Here is an 11631-nt window from a genome sequence, read left to right on the forward strand (position 1 = left end):
AAGAAAATTCCTCACATATGAAATATTCCCCTGGCCATAGTGGGGAAGTACTCCAAGAAGGTTTACATACTTTCTCCTCCAAATTTAGGAAAACTGTGTAGTTCTCAGGATATCCATGTTATTCTCTCAAGCAAAGCCTACTCAGACTAATTCTTGCCTTTTACTCCTGACTCCAGTTAATACTTACATTGTCACTTCCTCCTGTTGGTCTTAGATAAACAGCCTATGATCTTTTAGGTGTACTAACTCCATATTCGACTGTTTTTATAAAAGCCCATGCATTTCCAGTATGCCAAGTAGCAACRGTAGCTTTTACACTGTGTATAAAGTTCCCCTGGGACTGCAATGAAATCATTATAATGGTAAACAATACTGAAGTCAAAATGACTACTGGAGGCAAATTCGCTCTGTCCAGTGATTACACTGTTTTCTCTCAAAAAAAAGGTATCTTGTATGAGGTCCTTTTGTATTACATATTTATAGGAAGCAAGTTTGAGGTAAACTAAACACAGGAGCCAGGACAACTGTCTTCATAAGAAGTGCTAGCAGATCATAAATTTTTTTTACTTTGCGCAGTACAACAGCAGATGGTAAACTACTGAACTGCATTCTTTTTTTTCGTCAAGACTAGGCAGATATCCTCATATATTTTAATAAATTATTTAGTCTTTAAAAAATTATAGAAAATATTTCTAAACAGACAATAGAACAAGTGGAAGATTTTTTGAAGTACTGTTGATGCAAACTAACTGCAGATTACTTTGCTTTTTAAAATTACAAGATTATTTCACTTGAATTTCTATGATTTAAAGTATCCCTTTTAAACTTACCTTGGATCAGGCTGAGCAATTTCATTGTTGAGATTCTCATATCCAAATTGGTTCAGTATTGTAACCACAAGCATTGGAGCCAAAGACTGAGCAGGCTTGGTAAACAAAGCATTGGTACCAAAAACCATAGAGGAAAGCGGTGATCTGAAATATTTAGGGGGAAAATAAAGGAAGCCAAATGTACAACACTAACTTACTAGCATACATAATCAATTATAATAGTGATTCTTTAAAATTCTATTAATATGCAAATACTAGTCATCATGATTACTTAGCTTTATATTTAACATACTATAGCAAACAGAGCAGCTATCATGCTGAAATTTCATTTTCTTTGGAGATGAAAGGTAATAAACTTCTGGGTATATAGAGTTTAGCCCCAATTCTGAAATGACTCACACTAGTCACAAAGTAATCACTGAAGCTAAGCCAGCCTGAACAGAGCATGGAAAAATAATCACAATTTAAGACTTCACATGCATTAGGCATGAAAAGGAGGCAATTCTTTTTTCCTCCATGAAAACAGAAGTTCTCACATTTAAGTCCTTTAATACAGTGACCAAGATTGAATGTACACTAATATAAACACTGATGGAAGTGACAGGAAGTTTTCTGCACTTTGATAAAAATCCAAAAGATGTGCAAGTTGTGATATGCCACATCACAGCAGGTTTCAGCGATTTTTCTTTCARAGAGACAACAGCAACAAGTTAGACTTTGAAGTTTGTGCCGTAAGTAGCAGAGGTAAAACTTTCAAAATGCCTTTTCCATGTTAGAAAGACTTTATCCAGAAAATTCCGTAAGTAACATTAGATGTATACGCTTACAGAAGAAGTCTACTCAAGGTAACAAGAATAAGCACATAAAAATAGCAGGACTGGGCCTGTATTACGGTAGTGTAATTTAAACTAGAAATGACCTAATGAGCTGTTCAAATTACTCTGCTGAAGTAACTGAGGGAATTATACACAACTTCTTATCTTTACTTACGCCAACTTGCTCTTCCAAAAAGTACTTGTGTGTTGAGGGCCCAAGATGTCTCACATTTGCTGTCTTTACTTTGACACAATCTAACTTACTAAAAGAGCAACATGGCAATTATACAGAGTATTTAAAGAAAAACAGTTAAGACTGAACCTACCTCCGCTTGTGTTTTTCTAAATCTTCATCAACAATATCCGCCAAGGGCAGATTGAACAAACTAAATGAGGCTTGTAAAACTACCCTAAAGACAGACAAAACATTTAAGATTTTCATAGCTCTTTTATATACTTTTATAATAACAAATGTTAACTGATGCTTAACCTGACATTCTAACACCACCCACGCTGACATCTCTGCAAACAAACAAAGCTGAAATGTTCACTAAAATATGGCGATATAGCTGGTTAAATACCAGTTCTGAAAGCATTATTAGCTCTGTTGTTATAATTAAAAATCAGAAATCTATATGGAAGCCTATTTTTTTTTCTTTTCTCCCCTGAAAAGCCAAAATTACTTTAGTTTGACACTGGTGTAAAAGGTTATAAATACTTGTTTGTGATTATGAGGACTAAGTTTTTAAATTACATGAAACTTTAGAAGAAAGAACAACTGAAAATTTCTTCTAGAAATCTGAAAAGGAACAAAAAGCACTGAAAAGACTGTATCAAAGACAAATTTCAAAGATTAGAATAGTAAAAATTTTATATACATTTCTACACGTATTTACATTATATATGCATTTAAGCAGACACACACACAGAGCTAACTCTCAACAAACTACAAAATGAAACCATAAATTCAATTATTCGGATTTCACAAGATCTGTGTATCTTGTTAAATGTTGATATGATTAAGTCCCACTTACAAAAGGCTTTGAACAGTTAGTACCTTAAACATACAGTTTTTAAGTACCTTGGAAGATTTTCCTGAGGAAATCCATATATATCTTCATTATTTAAAATATGTAGGTAATGAAATTCAATTTACTGGTTCACACAGTTCAGTGTTACAGTAGCCCATGACTGAAATACTGAAAATAAGAAGGAAAAGGAAACAAAAAGAAAAAAGGAGGATAGAAAAAAACGTGTAGAAAGAAAGTCGTGAAATTGGAAAGGAAGAGAGAAAACGAACTGCTGTAACAATGTTCTGGCTTTCATTTTTAAATAAGTTTTTTCATATGTCAAAATGTACATCTATGCAACTATTACTTCTGGGCATCATACTTCACTAATACCAGCAAAAACAGTGACTTCGAGTATTGGTTAGCTAATGGATACCTGATTTACAGCATCTGTTTTGCACTGCAATATTCAGGTGTTCATGCAATACTGAATGAGGTCTGAGCTTTCATAGGAAACAGTCTCCAAAGAGTTCCTCTACTGAGACTGTCTGTGTCTATGTGGATGAAATGAGATTCTGCTTCACTAGAATCAGAATCTGTCCCATGTTAAAGCAGGTAAGAGGCTAGAGGCATGTGGCTGCAAACCTTAACTACTATAGTTATTCCACTGTTATTTTAGTTTTTTTAAGCAGAAATTAAAAGCTGAAGTAGAGTAAAATGAAATCTGTAAAAGTTGTAACACCAGTTACAACTTTTCCAACAGGTAAAGCAGAATGGAAAGGAAACAGTAAACAGAGTGGCAAAATCTTCCAGCTATTAAAAGAAAGTGTTAAAATTATTTAAGCTTGATCTGTGAATAAGAAAATATATTTACTTACATGTTTGTTGTGAGATAAAATGCCAAGAGATAATAGTGTTCTGGCCCTAGAAAAAACATGACAGCAGCAGCTATTCCTTCAAAGTAAAAGGAAAACAGGATGATTCTGTAATAACCAAACTTCTTCAATGAAGCATGACTGAGAAGAACAAGGCACTGAAAAGATAATATATACATATGTATGAGGAAAGGATAGATTACAGTATTTCAGCATTAGGAGAGCTATAAAGCACAGACCAAACACAAGATACTATGAACTTAAAGTACAATCCAAATAAAAAAATACGAACCGAACAAAGAGAACTGCTTATTGGATCATCCTATGCTACCTTTACAAGGTAAGGTGGTCTACCTTTACTCAAAATTAACTAGCTGAGCACTACTATATTGTGAGAAAAATATTTCCCATATTTCCTAACTGTTTTTTAATGCCTATGATCTTTATGTCTGATTTTCCTTAAATAATTAACTTTGTGTTAACTGTAAACCAAACATCTTGCCGTTTGAAGTTTAACTGCTGATCAAAAATATTTTTTGGAGAATCAAATTTTCATTACTATTACTGTTTTCACTGACATTTATAGATACTCAGCATGACCTTTTAGTTGATAAAGTAAGCTCATGAAGACAGTTGATCTAAGCGAGTTATTGACTTTACAGTTAAGTAGAGAAAGATAGATGCCAATCTATGTAGCTGCATTTTAATTCTGCCATTCTTAGAAAGCAATAATCCATGCTAGAAGCTGGCGATAAGCAAATTCACAAAACTGTTAGTAAGTGCTGATTATAATATTAACAAAGAGTAAGCTCTTCTATATCCTTTCTTACTTTCCATTTTAAATTGGACATTTTGTAATGCCTGATGCTTTTCTCATTACTATGTAAGCCTGTATCACTATCTTTATGTATGGGGTCCTCATCACCATCACCTAGGATAGATTCTTAAGCCCTGCAGAAAGGGACATTAATTCCTTCCTTCTGTGCTACAAAGATGGACAGCTTAATAGTAAAGTAATATTTAAGAACAAGAAGGAATTCTCCTTGTACATTTGTTTCAATATTTAAACACTTTAACACAAAGAGTAAGACAAGGACATTATTGTCAGACAGAAATGATTGTGGCAAATACTATTTTGAAGAAGCTCAAGTTTTCTACTTAAACTAATGAACAAGTAGTATAAAGACCAGGTAAAACAAATCTGAAAAGTTGCTATAATAAGGTGATCTGATTGAAGGAAACTAAACATATTTCCAGGCTTCTTTCAGGCATTTTGCAGACACACATTTATATTAGAAATGGTAAGACATTATGTAATGCATGTCATTGTAAAAACCATGACCTTATCTCTCTATAATTGTGAAATAATCCTGTGTCAGGAGGTACTTATGATTTAGAAAATTCCTGATAATCTGCATATTTCTAAGAAAAATGCTATCTTAATGATGTTTTACATTTAAATATGCTTGCATTTGTTTCAGCAAAATTTCCCTGGTAGGCAGGTTTTATTCTTGGTATCCACTGCAAGAAGGAACCCATGAGAGAAGCCGTATTCTAGGTTAGTACAGGCCACTGAAGCACATTCATAAGGGACTTTATATGAGTTGGGTGCTTTTCCAGTAAGTGAAATTTAGGACATTGCCAGCAGATAATTCTCTTGTTATATCTTGAGCTCAGAAGGACAAAATCTGAGGAAAAAAATAAGGTCACAGCAAACTCTCCACGGTTCAGCAACCTTCTAGACAAAGAGTCTTCTAGGGAGCAGAGAGAAATGCTTTTTCTGAAAGACTGTTCGTTTTACGCTATCACACTGATTTTATCAACAGTAGTGCCTAATACATATCAAGTGTAGAATTACTGAAGCTGTCTTAATTCTGTAATTTCCGCAGTTTCTGATGTACTTCCAAAGAAGTTCCTCACCTAACTATTAAATAGGCTTTTTCTCTAACTCAAATAAAGCTGTGTAAGGGTAAAAGTTGAAAGGATAGATATTTAAGAGCTATGGAAGAAAGTATTTTTAGGAGAGAAAAGTAATTTTTTTCTGTTTTATATATGCAAAACGCCAAAGTGTTATTGAAATTCTCAGTTGTGTATTCTAGTTGCATTTTCATATATCTCCATCTAGATTTTATTTATTGAAAAAACATTACAGCTTAAAGAACATAGAACATGATTTTCAGAAATTCTGAGTAGTACCATCAGTACCTGTGATGAAAGCCAGGGTACTCAGTTTTTGGGAAATCCAACAAGTAGTGGACATAGCTGAGTTTTTAAAGATCGAATGTAAGAAGTCAGAAGGGAGTTAGAATGAGAATTTGCTTACTTAGTGCAAGTAAGTACATTTATATTCTGTGGGACACGTTTCTGGTGCTTTTATTGCTCTCACAAATTACTAGTTTGGGTTCTCTCTCTTTTCCAGTTCACTGCTCCTCCCCCCATCTCTGATCGGGCTCCTGAAATTGCATTTTTCACCATTACCTTTAAATGTAGCTGATCATGAAAGCAGACAACAAAGTAAGTCTTAAGGTATCATTTGCCAAAAGCAGCTATTTACAGATTTCTTCAGCCCCCTGACTGCAATATCATCTATTTGAAGACTGCTTTTAACGTGTAATAATTTTTCAGGGTTTTGTGTAGTTTATCTGGGAAATTTCTGGAAGAGATTATTTTTTCATGTAAGACAAAATACAAGGAGAAAATAATTCAGAATTCTACAGATTTTGCTTTTAGGAACTTTTATCCTGACCATATTTCCCATACTTAACTATTATAAACCCTGTAATAACAAAACATTCACACTCTGCACACTCATATTTCAAATTCTTGTACACTTGACCAGTTTGTCTGCTTGTCCTCTCTCACTACCCTACTCTTATATTTGTTTAGCCTGTACACACAGGTACTTTGCTCTTTTAGAGCTTTGGTGAACTACCTTTGCTTCTCAGTATGGCTGACCGCTTATGCCAGGTAAAACATTTGTTCAGTGAAACGGTATAAATGGATACCTTGAGAACTAATAAAACACTGTATTTTCATCTTTTGAAACAAACAAACAAAAAAAGCATTACTGCTTACCTGAGGACAAATAAAGCTGGCTCCATACATGATACTTCTTATTGAGGAAGAAAGGACATCCTTAGGAATGAGATTATCCGCAAAGATCATCATGAAATTGTTGCAAAAGGCTAGGTGGAAAACTTGGAAGAAATTCATAGTTACAAAAAATAAAAAGTTCTTCTCTACCATAATCTGCTTGGTTAGAGAAATTACGGACGACCAAGAAAGAGCTCCATCACCATTTGCCAGATTAGCACTCTCCGCAGGAATTTCTCTCTGTTCATACTGACTTGTACTGTATTTGCCTGTGTAACACATACAAGCTGTTGCTAATGCTGCAACCAAAACAGTAAAAGCCTGAAAATAGGCAAAATTCTCCATATTATCTGATATCAGACCACAGAAGAGAATGCTTGTTGATCCTATTAATGTTGCTACTTGGTTATATTTAATAAGCTGAAGCCTATTTTCATGTCTTGTGGAAATTTCTGCAAAGAGCGCACATTGCGCTAGAAGCACAAATGTAAGCAAGCCATCAAAAGCACATAAAGCAACAATAAGGTGAAGACCACTCAGCCAGTCGCCTTCCTCATAATGTTTCCAAGGAAACCATGGAAGCAAAAAGGCTAATGCATACAAGGGAGCTCCATACAAAATTGAAAACTGACGTCTTGAGCAGCATGCAAATTTGGAGTTATCTTGAATATACCCAAAAAGAGGATCATTAATGGCATTCCATATCATAAATACCACCTGTGACAGACAAGCACAAAAAAAAATCATATAATTAGTGTCATTTTTCAAACACATAGAAGCAAATACACAAGTAATAAACTGTATTTATTTAAAATACATCTCTATTCAAAGAATAAAAAGAGATAGAAGCTTGCCAGGTCAAAACAGACTCTCATGAACAAATTTTTAAAGGTATTTACATGTTGATAGTATATGAGTAGATTTGAAAAAAATACTGAGTAAGCAGAAAGGTGCCCAGCTCTACTTGAAGTAAATCTCTAAGACCTCATTCCTTCAAACACTTATGTATCTGGGCTTTCATCTCACAAACTCTTGCAGCAAGTAATTCAAAGCACGAGTTGGGCCATTMCATTCAAGAGATTATTTATGTGCTCAAGAGTTGTTCACATGGATAGTGACTTGCAGAATAAAGGCAGTACTTAAACAGTCCATAGAAAAGCATTAAAGTCAAACATATCCATGAAGCTGAGATGCAAGATCAGTTTAGTACATTACTTCAAACTATGAAAGGTAAAAATCTTTCTGGCCATTCAAGTCCACAGATATTTTTAATCTAAAGATTGTAAAGAATGCACATTAAGTGTGCCTTCAATTGCTTATAGATTTACTAAATTTAATATGGAATTTTTGTATAACTATTTGCAATGAATTCAAAGTGAATTCATAAATAAAAAATAACTTTGTTATGATAATACAGACACATAGCACAACACAGAAATCAAAATATTCTGCTGAACAGTACCTGTGCTTGATGAAACGCTACTTCTGAAATTTTGTATTGGTTTAGGAAAAGCTTAACATAGTAGAAATTAAAGATACTGTTCATCATTCCAGCACCTAATGTAGTCATGGAATAAGCCAGTGCATTAGGATGAATTCCCCAAACAAACTTCATCTTCCAAATTGTCAAAGTCTCTTCTTCTTCTAATTACAAAAAAGAATTAAAATAGTTGGTAGAATAATTTTCCAAAGGAAAAAGACACACGAGATTTGCTTGTTTCAGAGAAGCAGAACTGGGTTCTTGGATGAGAATTTTCCCATCTTTTTTTTTTTTTAAATGAGCAACATATTTTATTGAGTTATGAGACAGAGCACAAAACTGAATAGGTGTAAAATATTAAGAAAGCAGTCACATTTCCAAATATAATCAGTACTTAAAAAACAGAACATGTAGACAAAAATTCAAAAGTGCATAAAGCAACTGGTTCAAAGACTTAATACAAAAGTCTGCTACTGCAAGCACTCATCTTGGTGTACAGTTCAAAGCAACCGCATGCATTTTAGATCCTTCTTGCTAGCTACACAGTTTAAAATTACGAAGAAATGCGTAACAATAAAGTGATGCAATTCCTATGCCTGTGTATGCCATTGTTATGAATGTCAAATGCAGCATGCACTTAGATGAGTATTTCTTTTAAAATATTAAAGCTTTGTCTTCATATTTCTTAATATTACTAGTTAACGAAAACAAGCCTAAGTCATGGAAGCAAGACTTTCAACTAATAAACTCATGAAACCTTAAACAATCAAAACACCTTTTAATAAACATTTTCATACTAGAAGGGAACTCACGTGAATAACATCTAGACAGTAACTCATATAGAGTAACATGGGATTTGGAGTATATCCAAATAATGGGTTCAGCCCAAGGAGATATAGTTCTTTGATGTATCAAATAGATCTTCAGCTAACCATTTTTTAAGATGCTGTCTTTTTCCACATATCCAGCATTTAACTGAGGTATGTTGGTATAAATCAGCCAATGAAAAAAGCTAGCTCTGGAGAAACTCTGACTTTTAAAGTAGAGCAATGAGTAGTTTTATGCTTCTTGACCAGATTTGATTCTTTAATCCCAATATGAGAATACTTCTCCTAGACATGGTTTTTAACTGAAGCTTTATTCACCTGTGCATCTGTTTAAAAGAAGCTGTCTGCCATTAATTTGGATTTTATTTCATGTTCAAATTTCAACCTGAATTAAGGACACTAACTCTGAACTCTGCAGCCCATGTCCTGTCAATGGTCCACACTTCACTCTTGTGCATTATATTAACATTTTTCTCCTAAAAGCTATTTTTCAAATACTCATCAAAACAGTTTGCGTATTTGCTTGTTCAGCTTGATAAACCAATCTATCAGCAGCTCCTTGGAGGCCTCATAAAATGATCATGAAAGAAAGAGGAAAGGAAAAGCAAGGCTATTTCCAACTTTCCTGCTGCCTGTGGTTCACAGTGTGGCTGAAGACAGGCTGCTGTGAGGAAGATGGTAAATTCTTAATTACCTGATGAGGGCCAAAGGCAGGGCAACAAACAAAGTGGGGACAGGAACTGTCTATTCTGGCTATGGTAGAACATGGAACAGCAGTTTTTCTATTCCTCCCAACACAGATAGTGAGGGAGGAAGAGCAGTAAAGCAAGGGTGCATTTTTGTACCTATACTCAAGATGCTCAAATATGAAACAACAAGTTAAGGGGAAATAACTTCTCTTTACAGGTAAAGTGGGGGGGGACTCAAGCTGACAAACAAATCCAACAACGTAAGAGCTTTTTTTGGTAAGAGTATGACTGAATTTGTAGATACTTGAGGATAACAGATATGTACGTTTGCAGTTATTTTTTCCACAGAGCTATAGCAACACTTCCATTTCCAGGTGATGAAATTCTGCATTTTCGTAACAAATGCTGTTTCAGAAACTATTACTGAGAAACTTAAAATGAAGAATAAGGTTATTGAAATAATTCTCATTTTAGAATTTTAGAAGTATAATATTATAAATTGTGAAAGTTATTAAGGAAGCATGTTACTGACAAACATCATTTTAAAGTGAGGTGTGCATTCAAGCTTTCACAACTACACTTAATATAGTATTTAAATAACAGATTTATGTACCAAGGACACTTCGCCAAGGGCGCTCGGAGAAGCGGACATTTTGTACGTATTTCCCTCTGTAAGACAGCACAGGTTTCCAAATGGGGAACTGCAGGTTCTTGTCTTCCCCCCAATTTCACGGGTGCCAAGAAGAAACGTGCTTTGCGCTAGCTTTACCTGCAAACTAGCACTGCAAGTTCTTCATTCTTCTAATCGCATTTGACTCGATTCCTTCCTACACAGATAAAAAGAAAGTCTCCTCAGCTTCAGCAGATTTGAAAGTAGTATTTCTTCTTACAAGCAGGCCTCTAGTGTCATGACTAATTATAACGCACAGGATCTGACACAACTGTTTACACTAATTGGTACATCTGGTCCTGTACTTTATGAAACCGGGGCGATTAGAAGCTGAGGTGCCACGCTTCCTCTCCCCGAAGACACGCTCTTTAATCGTACAGCAATGAAACCACGCACCAGCGTCCCTTTCCCCTTCACAGTCAGCCTACACACAGAATACGTTAAAGCGCTGACGTTTTGTGACTCAGAGTAGACAAACCAATTTCGSCTTCTCTCTAAAAACCCCGCAAACGTAGCTCTTTCCTCTGGGCGGTTCCCCCAGACGCGGCTCCCGCCTCCCCGCCAAGGAAGAGGGCGGCGAGCGCCGCGCCCCGGCGGCTCAGCGGCCGCCACGGCCCCTGCGCACCTGCCCGCGCTGCCGCCGCCAGGCCGCCCCCGGGACGCGGCTGAGAGGAGCCGTGGCGGGCGCCGAGCCCCCGCGCTCCGGCGCTTCCCTCGGCGCCTCCCCTACGCTCGGCCCCGCCCGGCCGTGCCGGCCCCCACCGTTAACCCCTCCGCGCCGCCGCCCCTCACACGCACTAACCGACCTCCGCCAGCGGGAGGCTGCATAGCGAGCTYCAGGGGCGGGGCGCCATTAGCTTAAGCCCACCCTCTCCTCAGTCTCATTAGCGGCTCAGTCTGCGCTCGCCTGGGGATTGGCYTGCGCTCCTTTCGATCCGCCCGGAGAGCGGCTCCCCATTGGCTGCCGGCGCGGGAGCTCCGCCTGTTCTGTTTGAATCGCGGGGAGGCGGGGGGCGGGCGGCGGCAGCTGCCACGTTGCTGCCGGCGGCTTCGCGCCGCCCGACCAGGAGGGGGAGAGGTTCGGCAAAGTCCGGAAGCGCTCGGCAATGGCCGGAGGCGGCTTTTAAGGAGCGGCGCGGCGCGGCGCCCGGCTCGCCCTGCCCCGCCGCCGCTCGGCGTGAGGGGGCTCGTTGGCGCCGGCGCCGCCTCGTGCCGCCCGCGGCGCCGGCAGGGGAAGGGGCGCGATGCTGGCCGACAGCCTGGTGGAGGAGTTCGAGATCCGCGAGGATGAGCCCTGGTACGACCAGCAGGACCTGCAGCAAGGTGAGCCGGGCGGCGGGGA

The 11631-nt window shown here is 37.7% G+C and overlaps 2 protein-coding genes across 2 annotated transcripts in view; one reads left to right on the plus strand and one right to left on the minus strand.

The window, feature by feature from the left end:
- The window catches only part of LOC146601637 (solute carrier family 68 member 1-like), a 16207-nt gene extending 5794 nt beyond the window's left edge, over positions 1-10413 (minus strand). Inside the window, exons 1-7 of the mRNA XM_085301921.1 lie at positions 10389-10413; positions 10233-10288; positions 8086-8267; positions 6606-7340; positions 3534-3688; positions 1972-2055; positions 831-974 (exon numbers count right to left, since the gene is read on the minus strand). Coding sequence (XP_085158047.1) covers positions 831-974; positions 1972-2055; positions 3534-3688; positions 6606-7340; positions 8086-8238 — 1271 coding nt within the window. The 5' untranslated portion in view covers positions 8239-8267; positions 10233-10288; positions 10389-10413. The remainder of the gene's footprint in view (positions 1-830; positions 975-1971; positions 2056-3533; positions 3689-6605; positions 7341-8085; positions 8268-10232; positions 10289-10388) is intronic.
- Positions 10414-11319: 906 nt separating this feature from the next.
- CDR2 (cerebellar degeneration related protein 2) overlaps positions 11320-11631 on the plus strand; it is a 13358-nt gene continuing 13046 nt past the window's right edge. Inside the window, exon 1 of the mRNA XM_085301947.1 lies at positions 11320-11612. Within this exon, the coding sequence (XP_085158073.1) occupies positions 11534-11612 (79 nt within the window). The 5' untranslated portion in view covers positions 11320-11533. The remainder of the gene's footprint in view (positions 11613-11631) is intronic.

This window comes from Rhea americana, unplaced genomic scaffold (genome assembly GCF_003343005.1).
Source record: "Rhea americana isolate MKP2758 unplaced genomic scaffold, rheAme1 scaffold_10, whole genome shotgun sequence".
NCBI classification, from domain to species: Eukaryota; Metazoa; Chordata; class Aves; order Rheiformes; family Rheidae; genus Rhea; species Rhea americana.